Source organism: Girardinichthys multiradiatus, chromosome X, assembly GCF_021462225.1.
Source record: "Girardinichthys multiradiatus isolate DD_20200921_A chromosome X, DD_fGirMul_XY1, whole genome shotgun sequence".
NCBI lineage: Eukaryota > Metazoa > Chordata > Actinopteri > Cyprinodontiformes > Goodeidae > Girardinichthys > Girardinichthys multiradiatus.
In genome coordinates, this window is record NC_061817.1 from 24,890,579 (window position 1) to 24,911,021 (window position 20,443).

At 39.4% G+C, this 20,443-nt stretch overlaps 2 protein-coding genes across 2 annotated transcripts; both read right to left on the reverse strand.

Annotated features, from left to right (window-relative positions):
* Positions 1-304: 304 nt before the first annotated feature.
* LOC124862863 (dual specificity mitogen-activated protein kinase kinase 6-like) lies at positions 305-19,133 on the reverse strand. Its single transcript, XM_047357043.1, has 13 exons — positions 18,996-19,133; positions 15,160-15,577; positions 6,643-6,712; positions 5,420-5,468; positions 5,217-5,330; positions 4,940-5,059; positions 4,739-4,855; positions 4,590-4,641; positions 4,372-4,499; positions 4,121-4,198; positions 2,611-2,750; positions 2,334-2,379; positions 305-2,112 (listed from the first exon to the last, which is right to left on the reverse strand). The coding sequence occupies exons 2-13, from the start codon at positions 15,176-15,178 to the stop codon at positions 2,035-2,037; spliced, it is 1,011 nt and encodes a 336-aa protein (XP_047212999.1). The 5' UTR covers positions 15,179-15,577; positions 18,996-19,133; the 3' UTR covers positions 305-2,034.
* Positions 16,098-20,143, reverse strand: LOC124862862 (BTB/POZ domain-containing protein 17-like). Its single transcript, XM_047357042.1, has 3 exons — positions 19,861-20,143; positions 18,996-19,281; positions 16,098-17,843 (listed from the first exon to the last, which is right to left on the reverse strand). Exons 1-3 carry the CDS (start codon positions 19,949-19,951, stop codon positions 16,769-16,771), a joined length of 1,452 nt encoding a protein of 483 aa, XP_047212998.1. The 5' UTR covers positions 19,952-20,143; the 3' UTR covers positions 16,098-16,768.
* Positions 20,144-20,443: the final 300 nt, after the last annotated feature.

Consider the following 20,443-nt stretch of genomic DNA (forward strand, 5'->3'; position numbering starts at 1 on the left):
ATGAATACAATGAGTTCATGCTTACAGTTGAGCAAAAAAAACCCCAAAACAAACTGATAGAAACCCTGTGAACTTTTGTTTATCAACTGGGTAACAGGGGAGCTCTGAGTCAAATTTAGATTATTAAAAACCTAAAATGAATTCTACGGAACCCTTGCAACTTGAAAGTGTAATGTTCATTTTTGAATCGGCAAACATAACACATTGTAAATGTCCCTTTTACCTGTTGTAAAAAGATAACAAGGCAAACTATAATGGTTTACCTGAAATTCCTGTGAGAGAAGCAGAAATGATTACTGCCAGCTTTACTGAACAATAAAGCCTTTATTTTTTTTTGTCTTTCCATAGTTCAAGTTTTTCAGTGCCACCCAGTGAAAAGGTGGCAAACAGAGTGAAAGAGTAAGAGGTAGAGCAAGTGTTCCATTCTTACTGTGATCAGTGTAAAAAACAAAAATAAAAAAATACTTTTATACTTAAAGGGACTGGCCATCTAAAGGCCAACTGATGGGGCAGAAAGTTAAAGAACAGCAGCTTTTGAGGTGTTGCTAGATTTCCCTTAAAAAAAATAATTAAAAAATCACAAAAACACCTCTCTGGTTTTCAATTTTCAAAAAAGTAGCAAACCAGGGAGACGATGCACAGACATCCATCGTACTTTAATCATTGGTTTCTGAACATTCAGAGTAAGAAAACTGCCTCTGCATAGTATGTATGGTCTGACTAATGCCTGCTAAACAAGGTCATCTCTGCATACTGAATGGGAGAGCACAGAAAACCTGAGCAGTGGAGTTTGACAGCACATCAGTCCTATAAAATGTATGATATTCAGCTGGCCATAAACCTACGGTCTGTGTTTATCCATCACGTTGCATTCAAAGTAACCAACACAAACAACTACCGTTCAGCTACACTGTGACAGGTTTGAACAGTGTCATGTTACAATAAAAAATAGGAAATAATATTTACATCTTCAGCATATAAATTATTTCCCTAACACATCCTCTCTGTAATGCATAACATGCTCTCTGAAACAATCAAACACAAAAAAACACAAGTGCCGCTTCCAAAAAGACTACACTGACTGTAGATTTCAAAAGATGGGCACAGGCAGAGAAAACATTGAAATATTGATTAAATAAAATCCAAACCGGAAGAAAAACTCAAAAAAACCCAAATAACAATTAATGTAGTTTTTTATGAGAACAACTTGCAAAGTGACACGTAGAAAGAGATAAAGCTTTAAGCCTGATTATGCAAACCCTGAATACTTCCAGGTAGTAACAATCACAACACTGGAGCTGACTCTTTGATACCCGAGAAAGACGAAGAATACAGAGCGGTCACTGCCTCTGATCGAAGTCGATATGGGATGCTTTACATTCACACCACCGAGTGCTCCAGGAATGACTCCTCCTACCTGGAAGGTGACCCTCTGACATTTTTATTCAGTTTTCTCTCAGCCCGAGCCCCCCACAGGCTACAGAAGCAGGTAGACAAGGAAGGCTCGAGTCTCGTAAAATTCACACTTGTCAATCATAAACAGTCTAAAAAAATTCTGTATTATGAGGAAGAATAAAAACAAACAAATATGCAAATATAGCTCTCAGAACACAGCAACAAACAAGTTAACAGTTGTTTTTTTGCATATGGAATTCATCAACATTTCATAAACATATATTGGGCTGGCTCTGTCATTCTGAAAAGAAAGATGGGATGAGGGGGTGTTGATTAAAAGAGCTAATTTGATTTAGTTCATATTTTGTCAGGTGGTGGAGATGCTCGCACAGGAAGCTTAGAGGAGTGAATGGAACCTTTCCAGCTGACTGTAAAACTTCACGTTACCACCAATCTCCTTGTCCAGAGCTGCTGTCAGTCTTTGAGTTACTCTCCCATCGTGTGGATGAATGCGAGTCCATCATTCCAGTGAGTTTTTTTTCTGCTTATTTAAAAAGAAACATAGAGGGAGTGGGACCATTGGTTCTTCTGATGACAGGTCCCGCCCACACTGACTAGGTGGAGCCTGGGATAAGCTCATCAATCATCCAGGATGACCTTGACGAAGTTGGCCACATCTGTCTCTTTTGAGTCATGGAGGGTGAAAAATGGGTGTTTCTGCAGGAAAAGAAGAATAAAGGCTTGAGAAACCAGTCCTTCAACACCAAAGGAAGACCTACATTTAAATTTTATTGACACCATCAAATACCCACAGTCTTGGTAGGTTAATGGCATAAGTCTGACCTCTTGTGGGCAAAAACAAGGGAGATAATGAAGACCAGATAGTAAATATGCTGTATATATAGAAAGCAATGTTAGAGAAAACAAAAAATACTAACCAACAATTCTTTGTAGGCTGGTCTTTCATCTGGCTTCTTTCTTAAGCTGTAAGAAAAAGGAACAAATTGTGTCAAAATAATAAAAATATATACATTAATTTTTTTATGATTTAATACAAAACAAGCCAGAAATAAACACTTATAATGCTGAAACTGTAAATCCTTCAACTTAACACAGAGCAAACACTGACCCCTGCTGGGCATCAGAGCATTTACATTCTCTTTTAAACTACAAAGCAGAAATGAGTGAGGGGACGACTGCTAACGTGACGCTCACCACTGTGAGATGAAGTCTACAAACTCAGGGGAGAAGCGATCTGCAGGCAGCTGTGGAGACGGCTCATCCACCACCTGCTTGAGCTGCTGGAACGGGGTTCCCCACGAGTCATAGGGAAATTTCAAAATGGCCAGCTCGATCTGGGAAGTGGAGAAGAAAAGAAATCTGCTTTAACAAGAACTGTTCAAGGTCCTGCTCATAAGTAATATTTGATGTTTGTTTTCAGGCGAACCATCAAAGATGTCAGTGCAAAATGAATACGCTGAAATAATATCAAACTGTACCCCATGTTATATACTGTATTAAGGACATTAGAAGCTGCAAATAACCTGAAATACATGTCACACAGAAAATATCCAAAGGTCAACATGACTTAGCATTATTCAAGTGTTAGCAAAGCTTTAAATATAAAAGAACATCATGCAATAATTTAGTGCCTTGCTAAACTGTTCATATTCTGAACTTTTTTTTAATTTTGTCACATTTCAAACTTAAAACTCAATGTATTTTATTGGGATTTTATTACATAGGACAGCACAAAGTAGCATGCATTTGTGAAAGAAAGTGAAAGGACAGAGTTTTAACAAATAAGGATCTGAGAAGTGTGGAGTACATTTGTATTCAGCCCCATTTACTTTGATACCTCTACATAAAATCCAGTGCAACCAGCCTTCAGAAGTCACCTAAATAGAGTCCAGCTATGTGTAATTTAATTTCAATTTACATCCAGCTGTTCCGTAAAGGTGTTGTTAGAGGACATTAGAGAACAAACAGCATCATGAAGACATGGCTGTCAACCTAACAGGCTGGGTATGGAAAGCACAAAACTCAGAAGCTGCCAAGAGGCCCATAGTAACTCTGAAGGAGCTACAGAGATCTAGAAGAGGGCCCATTTACATTTTGCCACAAGTCATGTAGGAGACTTTGCAAAGACAAAAAAAACAAAAAACTCAGATGAGACAAAACTTAAGTCTTTTGGCCAACATTGAAAACGTTATGTGTAGAAGAAAAACATTGCCACACATAGCTGAACACTGCATATCACACACCCTAAAAACATAATCACTATGGTGACCCATGGTGGTGGCAGCATCATGCTGCATGGATACTTTTCTTTAGCAAAGAACCGGGAAGCTGGTCCAAATTTATGTACAGATGGAAGGAGTTAAAAAAAACAGCGCAATCCTCGAAGAAAACCTGTTGCAGGCTGCTAAAGACCTGAGACTATGAACAACCCCAAAGACACAGCCAAAGGGTTAGATTAAAGCATATCCATGTGTTAGGATGACCCAGTCAAAGTCCAGACCTAAATCTAATTGAGAATCTGTCGCCACACTTTTACATTTGATGTTCCATCCAATCTGACTGAGCTTGAACTAGCTAAAACAAATGAGGATAGAATTCAACGTCTAGATGTGAAAAGCTGGTGTAGACACGCCCGAAAAGACTGGCAGCTGTAACTGCTGTGAAAGGCAGGCCTACAGCGTACATTCACAGCTGGAAAACTCACCATAGTGATGCCAAGACTCCAGATGTCTGATTTGACACTGTAGCCCTGCTGGTTGAGGTCAGGGTTGATCCTCTCAGGCTGAAAGGTACATGTTTTGCAACATCAGGTCTACATCTACAGCAAAAATGTATTTTTTCTATTTCAGTGCTGGTTATAAATTTGAACAATTCAGCATTTAAAAAGCATTGCTAAACTGGACCTAGAGCAGATGTCAAATTCATTCCTCTTCCTCCCCAGCCCTCACCCCTTACCGCCATGTAAGGCTTGCAGCCTGCGTCCATTGTTTTGGCCACAGAATCCACCAGGTGGCCGCTGATGCCAAAGTCGCACATTTTCACTTGGCCCTGAGCATTGATCAGGACATTGGAGGGCTTCACATCTGGAGACAAAATGCAAGAGAATTAACAAGCATAGAGTCCTTGGAGCAGTAAACTGGCATCACTGATAATTAGATTTTCATTTTCCTTACCTCTGTGTATCACTGAGAGGTTATGGTGCAGATGCTCCAATGCCTTGACAATCTGTGGAGTTATTAGTAGGAAAGGAAATGCTGAGATGTATGGAAACCGTGAAGCATATTTATTCAGCTGGGGAGGGAGTGTGAAATAAAGGACGTACTGCTACTGTGATCTTGCCCAAGATGTCCTCAGGAATTGTTTGGCCTTTCTGAATAACCTTTTTATAGAACTTGTCCAAAGACGTGTCCATCAGTTCCATGCAGATCCAAACATCTCCCTGAAAAATAATAAAGGTAATCAATTTACAGAAAAAAAAAATTTAAATCACTGAAATTTCACAATATTTGTAAACAGGTGTTACCTCTCTAAAAAGGGCACCGTAGAAAGTCACAGTATAGAAGCAGTCCACTGTTCTCATGGAAATGTCCAGGTCCATCAGAAGCCTCTTCTGCTCTAGAGTATTAACAGTGGCACGAATCCTCTGAGGACACAAGCAGCACAGAATTACTATTAGATTTCAAAATGTATTGTTTCACATTAGCACCACCAAGTGTTTACAATCTGAAACCAGATTTATGGCGCTTTAAAAAAAAAAAAATAAAGGAACAGAAAACAAAACTAGCAGTTTCTTAGTCTACCTTGACAGCCATGATCACGCCACTGGGTACATGTTTCATCTTGTCCACCACTCCATAGGCGCCCCTCCCCAGCTCTTCAATCTGCTCCAAGTCATCAGCTTCCACCACAAAGTTCTGAAGGGAGGAGTCAGCAAAATGTTACAAGGGCCACATTTTCAGCACAGAAAAAACAAAAGAGTGTGCAGTAGGAAAATACAGCATACCCGATCTCCGATCGTAACACAAGCTTTAGAGTCAAGGTCTCGAGGGGGCCTGCGGACAGAAAACAGCTAAGTTATATAAAAGACAGTGACAATGTGGGGGAGGTTCAACCACACGACTACACCGTAGCTCCAACTGAATGTTCAGGGTCCCGGTCTCGCTAGAAAATGAAACTCTGTCCCTGTCAGTTTTATTGGACGCATCTTGGTAAATCTGCAGTAACCTTTTCCCTTTTCAGATGATGGATTGAGTGGAGCTGAAAGACATTTAATCAAACCCTGCTTTAAAATACTTTACAACTTTATCCTTGACCTGTCTGGTGTGTTACTTGGTGTTTATGATGCTGTTGGTTCATTAAGGTGATCTAACAAACCTCTGATGACTTCATAGAATATATGAATAAATGCTGTGATTAAACACAACCCATTTACTAAATATTAAACTATAGTTTCTGGTTGGAACATGACAAAATGTCACAAAAGTTTAAGGGATATGAATTATGCAGGTAATAATATTTTGGAGGCCAAATGAGCTAAGCTGCAGCTACGGGCCTCCAGGGGGCCTCATAGAGTGTTTGAATTCTCACACATACAGACCTGAAGATTTCACCGATTTGCTCCAATTGGCAAACTTATTTTTTGTAACTATATTTATACTCTATAATTCAAGATTTTAAAAAAAAAACTGAATATACTATTTGTTATCTACAAATACTGTTGTCTTAGAAGTCTGAGTTTCTGCCTCTTGATTTATTTCAAAGTGATGGTGAAGCAAAGCCTATTCTGTTTAAAAAAATAGATGTTTGCAGTAACAGGACTTAACTGGAAATGGCCCCCAAATCACATTCTGTTTAACACAGCGTGCTAAAATTATAGGTTTTAGGCCAGTTATTAAAAAAACTAAAGAAGATTTATTTTTTTTAATTAGGGATTATCAAACTTTAGGTGAGCCACAAACTTGCCAGCTCCAACACACGCAGGCCTTTTGTACACCTGACTCTCGTGTTGCTGAGAAAGCAATCTTTTTAATTAAAAAGAAAAAGCTACTAATTTAATATCTCAAGACCTTTGTGAATTTTATCTGTTAAAAAAAAACATTATAAATGAATAATCAGTTCTTCTATAATTGCTATAGTACAGTATCCTTATAATATTACTGTAGGCTAATCTGTAAACTCCTTTTAATGGTTTTGGTGGTATTACTGGCATAAAGAAAAGGGCCTTACGCTGCAGCCTGTGGTGGCAGAGGTGAAAACGCATCTTTGGGCAGCTTTGGCCCCAGGTTCTTCTTCCTACCTTAAAAGACACAAAAAATGTAATAGCAATGTTACAATCCCAGCATTAAGACAAATTAATATTAATCAACTAAGCCAAACTTTACATTCCCATAAGCAGGTTAATTATAAAACCTGGTTAATTAACAAAATACAGCTCCTCAAACGTCTGGTTTAACACTTCTTGAAAACAATGTCACTCCTATTTGATTTTTTTCTCCACAAAAATTAGTCCCACATCTAAATCTTTGTAATATTCTGGTTATAAGTCTCAAATAGGAAGGGGCCATTTACAGGTATCAAGAGACACTGAGATTTTCAAACATTACAGCTTAAATGCAGACAATGTCTGTCATACCATTTCTGCAATGTACAGTCATTAAGAGGAGAAGTTGGAGAAAGTAAAGGAGAGACTGGAGATTTTCTCCAGCTGGATGGATCGTATTGAAAAGTGGCACTGCCCACACCGTGTCAGTCAGCTGGCTGATACACTTTTTCCTTACTATGAAGAGACAAATTAGCTGTCTGGAAATATTACCAGTGGTGGAAAATACAGACACTAAGGGAAGGCAACCCATTACTTTTATAAAAGGTAAAACAATTTTATTACTAGAGTTGTTAGGCTATGAGCAGCATATCTAAGCAACCGTCTACAGGAAAGCTACCTGAGTAGATTTTATAATCCAATACCAGCTAGTTATATTTATCTTTATCTATCTGACCAACCGAACATTCTGTGTTAGTCTTGAGGGGTCAGTGTCCTCCTCTTCTCCTCTTTTTTGTGGAGTCCCTCAAGGCTCAATTTTAGGCCCGCTTCTGTTTTCCCTCTACAGGTCCTTCTCAAAATATTAGCATATTGTGATAAAGTTCATTATTTTCCATAATGTCATGATGAAAATTTAACATTCATATATTTTAGATTCATTGCACACTAACTGAAACATTTCAGGTCTTTTATTGTCTTAATACAGATGATTTTGGCATACAGCTCATGAAAACCCAAAATTCCTATCTCACAAAATTAGCATATTTCATACGACCAATAAAAGAAAAGTGTTTTTAATACAGGGGCTGCACAGTGGCGCAGTTGGTAGCACTGTTGCCTTGCAGCAAGAAGGTCCTGGGTTCGATTCCTGGCCGGGGGTCGTTCTGCATGGAGTTTGCATGTTCTCCCTGTGCATGCGTGGGTTTTCACCAGGTACTTGATTTCCGAATGACATGCAGAATTTGCTTTCATCCGAAAAAAGTACTTTGGACCACTGAGCAACAGTCCAGTGCTGCTTCTCTGTAGCCCAGGTCAGGCGCTTCTGCCGCTGTTTCTGGTTCAAAAGTGGCTTGACCTGGGGAATGTGGCACCTGTAGCCCATTTCCTGCACACGCCTGTGCACGGTGGCTCTGGATGTTTCTACTCCAGACTCAGTCCACTGCTTCTGCAGGTCCCCCAAGGTCTGGAATCGGCCCTTCTCCACAATCTTCCTCAGGGTCCGGTCACCTCTTCTCGTTGTGCAGCGTTTTCTGCCACACTTTTCCTTCCCACAGACTTCCCACTGAGGTGCCTTGATACAGCACTCTGGGAACAGCCTATTCGTTCAGAAATTTCTTTCTGTGTCTTACCCTCTTGCTTGAGGGTGTCAATAGTGGCCTTCTGGACAGCAGTCAGGTCGGCAGTCTTACCCATGACTGGGGTTTTGAGTGATGAACCAGGCTGGGAGTTTTAAAGGCCTCAGGAATCTTTTGCAGGTGTTTAGAGTTAACTCGTTGATTCAGATGATTAGGTTCATCGAGATCGATCTTTTGCTGCAGCAGCTCCTAAACTTTGGAACGAGCTCCCCCTCCAACTCAGACAGTCCTCTTCACTGTCTGTTTTTAAAACACGTCTTAAAACCTACTTGTTTTCTTTGGCTTTTGACACTGTAAGGTGTTGTGTTTTGTTTGAATTAGTTGTGTTTTTTGTTTGTATTATGAGCTGTGTTGAATCTAGTTTCTGTACAGCACTTTGGTCTGCTGTGGTGCAAAAGTGCTTTATAAATAAAGTTAGATTGGATTGGATCTTACTTTACAAAAAGCAGAACAGGAAAATGTAATCAAAAACCAAATCTAAATCTAGCAGGTGTTTTTGTTTTGATAAACATTGCTATGAATATATTACAATATTTTATTCATTTTACTTTTAGAAAAGAAAATTTATTTTTTAATCAAGGTTATACTTTGAGAACCTAATGCTAGGCCATGCCTAGATCTCAACTACAATAACTAATTCACACAGGCTTATACAAACAGAAGGTTTTTATATTCTCTAAAGTCACACTTAGTATCAGACATTATTTTGAATGAAATGTTCCCTGGAACTGACTCACCTAGAGAAAAGTAATAGTAATAATGCAGAAACGTCATTCTGCTTTATCTGCCTTTAAACACCCCACATTTCATTTTCCTCTTTTTACATTTTTTACAATAAAAAACTTTTTATTGTGACTTAAGCACTGTAAGTTAATGTGAGCAGCTTCAGGACATTTCTGTGCTGAATGAGCTACAGCAATTCATTCATAAACACCGTTTACCAGAAGCCTCTGGGACTTCCCAAAAGCCATTGCAAATCGCTGCCAGGATGACACAGCTGCTCAGCCTGCAGGCAGGTCCTCAGGAAGAATGCCTCAACTTTCCTTGACACTAATGATCCATTTAGTGTGCATGTTACAAGGCCAAGAGAGGAATCTGAATAGTTAAACAAATTGCTAAACTCACCTTAAAAAAAAACCAAAAAACAGTAACTTAGAGCCGGCTGTTGCAAACATACCTGATCAGAGTGTGCATTTTCCTTAATGCGCAGGCATACAGCCTTACATTTAGAAAGTGCCTTCTAAAATCAATGCAATGCTTGACTGTAGTGGTCATCATTATTGTAGGACTGCATTTCCCATTGACATAGTAACACACCACTGCTTTGGAGGAAGTATAACTGGGTAAACCCCTCCATGTTACAATGAGCTGGAAGGGAAGTGCTTTTTTTTTTCAAAGATTCTAGATATCACAGACCACCAATGAAACCTAGACACATCTGTTTTGTGTTGCAAGCCTAAAATAAGCACACGGTGTGCAGACAGACTATGGAAAGGTTCATGTGGTAAGAAGAGATTGAATGTTATTTACTCACACACGCGAACACAAAAATAGATTTTACATTTCCTCTGTGTGGGATAATGTAAGAGCATTCAAAGACTCCAGTTGACCTGAACAACAAGCAAGGTTTTGCACAAGCAATTAAATTAGGACAGTACGCAGACACAGCAAGGTATTTAACAATGCTTTACTGTTTGGAACTACATTTTTGCCATCAAATTAATCAATGCAGTTATAGTAAATGCATTTACTATAATTTACTATGTCTAAGTACCTGCATGCCTACTGTAAAGTATTAATTGGCTTGAAATAGTATCTCCTATAAAGGCAGCAACCTCAGCACCTGGTGTGTCCAGCAAACAGTCAGCCAGGGCTGCGGATAGAGACATGACTAAGAGCGGATTTGAATGGATACATCCGCTCAAAACACAACTGTCAGAACCCTTTGGGGAAAATGATGTCACTTCACTTGGCTTACAAGCAGTCCTATTGGGGTAAACAGAGGACAAGCTCACTGCAGCTTTCTGCTGGACAAACTCTGCTCTCTAAAACTGAGCCTAACAGTTAGAGATACTGCATTCAGGAATTTTGGATTCAGATCCGATCCCAATACCAAGATTAAAACATTGAGCCCATATCCTCAGTTTTATTTTTATTTACAAGACTGGTAAGTGTATATGGTGCCTCAAAGTGATCCTTTTAGATTGCTTACTGGCAGCAGGCCTGCTGCAACAAACTCGGTAAATTGTCATTGACAGATGGACAATTATTGCATCATTTATTGTTACTGTGTTGAAAAAACCCCTGTGATAAGAATATGCTGCATTATCTTCAGTCCAAAATATTCTTCCACATGTAGTTCGATAAGCATCAATCAATGACGCATTTATGTTTTGAAATACGACTGAATGCAATTATTGGATCCTGTTCAGCAACACAGTTGCAGTACTGAATGAAACTGTTATAGTGAGATACCTTTGCTAATATTGGAAATGTTTTGTTTTTAGAGTAGAATTTATTATTATTATTATGGGTCTCTAAGTAGATGCAGTAATAAATTAATAGCCACAATGACAGGGATGATCATTAATATTTATTATTTAATAACTGATGCCTGACTCCAACGGCAGTTGAACAGGTCACCAGTCCATCACAGGGCAACACACAGACAGACAGAACAAACAACCATACACACACCTACTCAAACCTAAGGGCAACTTGATGTGACCACATAACCCAAATTGCATATAGGAGGAAGCATAATACGTAGAGAACCCATGCATGCATGGGGAGAACATGTAAACTCCATGCAAAAAGGCCCTGACTGAGATTGAAACCCTGGATCTTCTTTATGCAAGGGAATGATGCTGACCACTTCACCATCCAGCCCAAATAAATAGTAATACTTTAACAGTTTCCTTTCATCACCTTTACATTAGCTCTCTGTGAGCTTTAGCTTTTCAGCACAGCTTTGGGTAGATATTGCGATGACGATTCTGGTTCGACATATTCGGCAGCTCTAAACTGAGTACCAAAACAATTTTAAAGCATAAAACTGATATAACTAAATTTACAACTTTAGTCTGTATCATGATCGGTAGATTGAACGGTGGTCTGAACCTGGGCAATATGACAATAGTGGATCATGAAGAATTAGAAATTAGAATGTACTAATCGTCTGTAAGGAACAGTAGTAGCGGTATAGTTCGATGCTCCTGATCAGATGCATCAGGTTCGATCAGATTTCCTCCTTTTACCTGCAGCTTCATAAATTAGTTTGTGTACACGTGCATCTCAAAAATTATTGGGAAAAAGTTCAATATTTTTTGTCACTCATTTCATACAGTGGAACTTGTTATATTGATTCATTAGACAGAGTGAAATTTCAAGCCTTTATATTTGTAATTTTATTACAGATAAATGAAAATCCATGAAAAAGTTACATATTGGAAACTCGTGGTGTCAGACCTAATCAGCTAATCAACTCAAAACACCTGCAAAGGCTTCCTGGGCCTATAAATGGTTTCTCATTCTGGTTCCGTCAGCTACACAATCATGGGGAAGACTACTGACTGGACAGATGTCCAGAAGACAGTCACTGACAGGGATAACTGCAGCCTTTAGAGGATGGTTAAGCAAAATCCATTCAACAATTTGGGAGAGCTTCACAAGGAGTGGACTGAGGCTGGAGTCGGTGCATCAAGAGCCACCAGACACAGATGAATTCTAGAAATGGGCTATAAATGTTGCACTCCTCCCGCCAAGTCACGCCTGAACCAGAGACAACATCAGAAGCATCTTACCTAGGCTAAGAAGAAAAGAACTGGACTGTTGCTCAGTGGACCAAAGTCCTATTTGCAGATTAAAGTAAAGATTGCATTTTATTTGGAAATCAAGGTTCCAGAGTGCAAAGGAAGAATCCACTTTGCTTGAAGTCCAGTGTGAAGTTTCCACAGTCAGTGATTATTTGGGGTGCAATGTCATCTGCTGGCCTTGGTCCACTATGTTTTCTGAATTTCACAGTCAACCTGTGAATCTATCTATCAGAAATCTACAGAGCATTATTAAGAGAAAGATGAGAGACACCAGACCCAACAATGCAGATGACCTGAAGGCTGCTGTCAAAGCAACATCGGTTTCTACAACACCTCAGCATTGCCACAGATTGATCGCTTCCATGCCAGGCTGCATTGATGCAGTAATTCATGCAAAAGGAGCCCCAACCAAGTACTGAGTGAATAGAAATGAACATACTTTTCAGAAGCCTGACATTTCTGTTAAAAAATATAAATTTTACTGAGTAATATTCTAATTTTCTGAAACACAAATTTTGGGGGATTTTATTATCTGTGAGCCATAATCATCAAAATAAGTAATAAAGGCTTCAAATATTTCACTTTATGTGTTATGAATCTATATTATACATGAGTTTCACTTTCAGAAATGAGTGACAAATATTGAACTTTTTTACAATATCCCAATTTGTTTAAATGTACCTATGAAAAGGGAAGAAATGGTTGCTAGTTCTAATGAATACTGTGGCAGTACTAGTGTAATTAGTCCGTAAGACTCACTGTGGTTGTTTATTAAACACATCACTGCAGATGCAAGCAGAAGGTAGTGATAGCACAGTGGGAAGATTTCACATTATAGTACTGCAACTGTTTACTGCAGCTCTACTTTGGACATTAAAATCATTAAAAACAGTCCTTTTAGAGAGCAGCAACAAGCAACCCAGCAGCTCATGCTAATGCAAAGTAAGTAAACATTTAGCTAGACATCTCAGAATGGTCTGGTTTGTCTGCTAAACTTGTTACCAGTCTATCAGATGTATTAGACAGGCCTCGCATCGGTTTATTTTTGGAAGAGCCGCAAAAAAATAACAGCAGTTTACAACACTGTTTTCAAGCATCAACTAGGCAAACGCCAGTAAGAGACGTAACTATGTATAAAGCGCTTCGAACTTCAAATAACATTCTTTGAATGCAAATAAAACAACTTACAGTCTCCCCTCTGTGCATAAAAACAGACTGAATGCAACATGCATTGTGTGTTCAGGCTGTAGACTGACAGTATGCAATGCAAAACATTAAGTGTGTTGGTGAGACAGATAAACTGACAAAAGAAATAAACTACTGTACTACTACCAATAATAACATTTATGCTCAAGTTTAACTTAGAACTTTTACAATTTGCAAACAATAATAAAAGAACATTTTCATATTGCTATATACTTCCAAGAGTGGATATTACCTGTGTGGTGGCCTTGCTAATGTTTCTGAATTTAAAATAAGTTAGCCAAAAGAGTATAAGACATCCCTTCAAGACTTAAGTATACCAATATAATGTCAATTTAACTCGAGTAAAAAATCATGCAGAATTATTGCAATCCGTTTTGAAATGCTCTTCAGCCTTTGTTTGTAAAGGCAATTAAGATAAAATATCTCTATTCACCAGATACAATGGTGCCTTGATATCAGAACCAGCTGTGGTCATCAAATTCATCAAGCAGCACAACACATGACAGCAAATAATAATTTTCTCAAAATAAGGGATCTGAATAACAGGATCTTTAAGGGATGGTGTAATGCATTAGAAAAAGAAATAAAGAAAAGTGCTGACTTAGAACTTTTGCAACTCTCAGTAAAAATATGGAGTTGTAACGAAAAATGAATGCGTTCTTCTGAGCTAGCTAAATTCTCAGTGGAACAGTGGAAAATACCCGGAATACATACGTAATATGAACAAGAATTTCTGGATTGTGCATGGGATCAAAGTGTCAATAGCTGTGAGGCGAGTCACCATCAGGAAGCACCAGCCTTAGAGCAGGTCCTTATACAGACAGTGATGACTCATGCGCAGATAATCTTCCACACCACCCTATCAGGACAGTTGGGGAGTACCCAATATCCAAACATGCCTCAGCACTACAAGATCTCAAGACTCTCTCCAAGAGTCGAATTGAAATGACACTCTTAACAAAAACGCAGAAAATTCTTCATGAAAGCAGCAGCAGAACCTTTGTAGCAACCAGAGTACTTGCTTGCAGCCAGTCAACTGTCAACAAATGGGGAAACAGCGTTTGGTATTGGTGCTGCAAGTCTAAACCTGTCACAGTAGGCCGGGGTGCTGTGACTCCCTGAGCGGTGCTCAGCGCGTGCAGCCCACCATGGTAACGCTGCTATGATTGTGTAACAGCACGAGCGCTGAACTTGAAATGTAAATTGACATCATTACAATCACGCTATGTGTGACGCAGAGGAAGAACCTTGATTCTTTTTCCAAGGAGTGGTTTCTTTTTTTGTTTGTTTGCTTGCTCCTCGCTCCCCTCTGATTCCAGCTCACTGTTAAAATAATATCTTAAAAATGAAAATCAATTCCCAGCGTGTAAAAAAGTTGCTCTTTCGTAAACCCGGGGCTGAAAATACTTATTCACCGAACACAGTGCCAAAAAAACAAAAGAAAAAAGCACACCAACACCTGTGGTGCTATCAAACGTAATAGATAGAGCGCAGTGATTTCCAGCTACAGTTGCTTAACATTTAAAGCTCAGCAAAAACACGTATTGTTATGAACCTGAGGTTAGCTAACAGAGCAACTTTAGTCAAAACCAATAACAAAAACTTTAAATCTACACGCCAGGGAGGAGACAAATAGGTAGCATTCAATATCAGGATATCTGAAAACTGTGTGTTGTGATAAAAAGCAGGAAAGACGAGTTGGCTAGCTAGGCTTCCACCGGGCAAGGTTACATTACATAAAGCTAGCTAAAGTTCTTCCCGCTCCAGCACAGCGGTGGCGAAAAATATGCGCAGCCGCTTGCAAATTAACACAAAAAAAGACACCTACCTGCTTTAGATAAAGACATTTCTTCTTTGCTTTGATGAGGGGGAAGGGAAGCACAAAGACTTTTGCCTTTTTTTCTCCCTCCCTCCCTGCATCTACTCTTATACCCGCTCAGGAAAGCTGCTTCGCGGGTGCAAAGATCTAGCGGCGATAAAAAAAACAAAAAAGTAGGCAATGTGCCTTATTGCAAGCCTGCTGGGCAAATAACCAGCTCAAAGAACGACTAGTAACAGCGTGCACAACTTTAAACTTTTAATAAAGACGAGCAGTTCGAGTTAATTTGCTAACAAAACCTTCGCCGGGGTGGCCAAAGTCTGACAGCTGAGGGTTCCAGCGACGTGATGATGTCTTTCCTGTCAGGTGCTACGCCTCATGGGAGGTGCAGTTTCCGTGCTGTAAAAGAGCCAACCTCTAACTGAAGCTGGAGGAGAGAATATAGAACTTTAAGCCTAAAAATTTTACAAATTCAGCCAGTAATACATTTTTTTTTCCATTTTAACAAAATCAGGCCGAGGCTGCATGGAGCCATTAACCTATCATTAACAAAACATTTTACCCCAAAAATAATTACATTTTTAAATTAAGGATGAGAAGTTTTGTTTTGTACAAAAATCACTTGTACCTTGGGATGCCTTTCCTGAAAGGTAAATCGAACTTTTATAACACTCAGTCACAATTTGTTTTGTCTGTTTTTCTGTTTTACATTTAAAAAAAAAAATGTAAAACAGCTTTCTCTTAATCACAATCAAATATTTTGTAGCAATAATACACAGATATGTAATAGGTATATATTAATGTGGATTTACACCAATAAATTACCACATAACTAACCTGTACATAACCTATTGTGAACAAGCAAAAAGTAAATAAAAAATGAAGGGCTTGCCCACTGCAGCATGTGCAAAAACTGCCCTGCCACCATTTCTATCAACAAACAAAACTTTTTATTTGTTTAGTTTATTTATCGACAGAGAAAAACAAAAATAATGTCAATCCATCAAACATTTATTTGACCTTACCAGAGCTTACTTTCAAAGATAGATCAACATGCAATACATGTTAAAAGGAAATAAATGTCTGGGCAACTGTCAGGACAACTAAATTACAACAAAAACCTGAAAAAACATCTAAAATTTTAAGTGGTGCATACAATAATGTACAAAATATGCAATGAACTACAAATTTATATTTGACTGCAGAGAAAAGAACAATTCCTAAATGTAATAGTGTGGTTTTTCTTCAAAGCCAACCCCAAATATGATCTATTCAAATACCTTTAACAATGACATACCATAGATTCATAAATTCAAGGGGAAACTATTACACAATAAAATACCTCAGGAAATACAATAATTTATATTTAGTGTTGCTCTTATAACACGTGAAATACAGAAAAAGCCCACTATCATTACCATGATAATTACAGTTGTCTGTCAGTCTTTATGTTTAACCTTTGCTATAAAACTGGAAGACAAAAGAATGAACAAAAATTAAAATGTGAATGTTATGGATCTGACACATACACAAACTGCGATATGAGTGTACTTTGGAAAATGTGCATGTGATTGTGTGGGCAGATAACAGACTATGAGATCACAGAAAATTCCTGTTTTCACTTCCTGGCAACAAGCAAGCTATGGTAGAGAGGTTTGATCACAATGTGGAGATAGAGGGAGCTGTCGATGAGGTACTCTGATGCACGGCGCTGTAGGTCAGCATCCACCAAGAAATCCCCAGCCTCCTCTGTACTCTGGTGGAAATTGTACACATGGCGGACAATCACTTTTCCTTGCTGTTTTGCCATAACAATGACCGTTTTCTGGAAACTTACTCCGGCAAAGTTGGGGCTAGAGGTAGCCGGCGTTACGATGATGCGGGGTCGACCCCCCTCAGTGCGAGTGGGCTGCATGGCCCCCAGCTCAGTGTAGGTAGACCTGGCAATGAGTGGGAGCCAGCGAGGAGAGAATAGGGCATTCCAAGTCACTTTCTTGCTGGAGTCATGGCCGCTGGGCCCAAGCTGGGTCTGAAAGCTGAAACTACGGTCATCACGGGTGGGATTGTTGATGATCCAAGGAGAACCCCATGACAAGGACAGGTAGTTACGGGGGGTGAAGATACTGCAGTTGACATCAAAGTACTTGGCCATTTGAATCGGTGAGGCAGAGTGAAATTGGAAAGCAAGATAAAGGAGATCCCGGATAGTTTCATAATACTTCACCATGAGGGGTGAATGCCTCTGAAGACGGAAAAGATGGTGAGGGGGGATCATGCCATACCGAACTGCTCTCAGTGCAGTCTCCACTGTTGTGCTGACTGGCTGGTTCTGGTTAATCCAGGCCTCCAGAGCCTCATAGAGCTCCAGCTCACTCTGCAGAATGAGGTCGGATCGCTGGAGCAAGGATAGGAGCAGGTCTTTACTGATAGAGCCCCATTCTCTACTCTGCAGAACAGAGGACAGATTCCAGGACAAGTACTGCAGACAGCTGTCCCGCAGGGTTGTTTCCCCAATTTGTAGTGCATAGTTGTACCAGCTAACCATGTGGCCTGTGGGCGAATCACTGGAAAGATGTTGAGTCATGTATTGGGTCAGGCCTTGCTGCAAGCCCCACACATGGTACTTGCTTGCCAGCCTATGCAGGGATATGGCCTGATCAAGCCTCAACGAGATGTCACCACAGTACAAATATCTGAAAAATACATATTTTTAAAAGCAGAACAGAAACATTATTTCCATGAGGCACGCTGTATTTTTGGAAAACTTTTCTCTCACAGCTGAGTCATAAAATAAAACCCACACTCTGCAAACACCAAAGTTTAATTTTAGAATACTCAATAAAATAAAACCTTCTGCCTCTCCAATAAATATGACAGGTTGGCTAAAACAGTGAGTGAAAAGCTGCATTCTCTTATATGTGCTGAAAATAAATCTTCATCTCCAAGCAACTCAACAGTTTTTGAAACTCATAACTACAGATGAACAACAAAGTGGATGGAGACTGGAATCGTTCAGTTTCAAAGTTTAAAATGGAGTCAGAGGAAACACAAAGTTTTCTTCAGAGGCATATCCGCTGTTCATTCCAACTGGTAGAACAGCAGATAACATGAAACTAAACAATGTTTCAATCCTTTCAAAGAGTCCAATTATATCTGTTTTGCAACATGCTGGATTTTGGAAATCTAACTGTCAGATCTGCGAAGAAAATACACACAGGTTGATCTTTACATAACTGTGCTAATCACCCTCTTCAATAATATAAAATGCTGAATCCAGTTTAACATGAACTATAAAATCATCTTTGTTGTGAAATAATAATGAAATCCAGTTTAACTGCAGTGCTTTCTGTGTCCTAATATAAATGATTAATGACTGATCACAAAAAGTCTTCTTACAGTTCCTGTAGAGGTACAATGCAGCAATGATCTATCAATCTAACAAGCAAACAGTATCTTTTGTTTTCAAATATTCATTTTGACACAGCCGTTTTGCATGTTGAAAGGATCTTGTAGAAAAAAAAATATTTTTTTGATAAGGTGCACCTTCCATTTTTATTTGTGCAAAAAATGTTGGTGGGCTATAATATATCTTGCAAAGGAGTAAATTCTATTTGTGCAATTCGTTTTAGTTGGGTTCTATTTATAGATACAACTGTCCCATAACAGGATTTTCAGTAAAGCACAGAGCAACAGCCCTATAACTTTGGAATATTTTTTAAGAAATCGTTGTTTTATTTACTATACCACTTCTACAGTTTACCGCTAAAATAAAAACAGGCCACAAAATCTAATCTGATTGGTGGGTCTCACTTGTCAACAGGAACGAGTACTACAGCGATCCTTACCTGACAAACTTGTCAAAGACAGCAGCACACTCTGGTGTTTCCGTCAAAACCAGAGCGCTGTTGTTGCGGCTGAGCAACAGCTCCTCAAACACGTCGCTCTGCAGGGTGAGGACCAGACTGTGGGCTTTGATCACCTTCACCTCATCTGTGTTAATGGTTTGTACCCGCAGGCTAACATCACTACTGTTTCCCAAGGTCAGCAGGTTCTCCATGTGATGCACCAAATACATTGAGTGATTCAACACTGTTGCACCACTATCCAGTGCTGCCTCCTGCTTCAGGGGTGCTTGGCAAGGAAATAAGAAGAGGGGGGGTGTTAGTAAGTTCACATCCAGACTTTTGCACTGCTTTAGGAGGTTTTTCTTGTACTGATAGTATCTGCCATGGAAAGATGCACATCCTTTTTTTTTTCTCACACTCCTAATTAATTGGCTGACTCAGAAAACATCAGATGCCAGGTGCACAGCAAAAAAGAACTCTGAGTTTGCAGCCCCTTTTGCAGATGGCTGGTTGTATACACAACATAAAGCTGTACATGCTGGAGAATCCCACATGGTCTTCTACTGGGGGGATTAATGAGATATTTGACTCCCTTCAGAGCTGGTAGAGAAAGTCTTTTAATGTTTTAATGCCAGGTGACAAATGACCTTAGCTTTTTCTTTACAGGCATACACAGGAGAACAGAATAAGCTGCATAAATTATTGTCCATCAAGCCACATAATCATGCTGCGCCACACTACCCAGTAACAGCATGAGGGAAGCGGGACTGAAATAGAACAATTCACCTTTCTTTACAATGCAAGATATTTCTAAAATGTTTTTGTTAAAGTGAGAGCAAACCACTAAACACATTTGTGATCTTACCTCCGCTGACTTCAACTGGGAAGTGGAAAAAGAAGAGCAGAGTGCTCACATAAACCCAGCAAGGAATCTCGTGTTCAAATGAGCGCTTCATCTCTTCCAAATTATTCACTGCCTCTCCTTCTTTGTACTTTCCCCTTTCCTCTCTTTCTCAGCGACACTCTCCTCCTGGTCGTATGTGTGCAGAAAGGTATAATGCCTGGTGTGTTACCCAGCTCCCTATCCTGGACTCTTTATGTAGGACGCTGGCCTTTCCCCTGCATCTCTCACAAGCCCACAGTGTCCATTGATTGGTGGACCTGGACAGGGGTGTTGCTATAGCAACAGCTTTGATTTGGAATCTCTTCCTTTTTGTGGGTAACATGGCATTGATCAGTGGCATTGGGCCAGCCAAGGACTCAGCTTAATGTTTTTTTTTGTTTGTATAAGTGCACCAGGGTTTAATGCAATTATGAATCAATATTAAAACAGTTTACTATTTTAATAACACTGACATGCTGCAAATCTCTGGGCTGCAGAAATTTGAAGTTAAGCACCTTCAGTGCCTTAATTAGTCAGTTAATTTTCATAGAGACCACTGAGACAA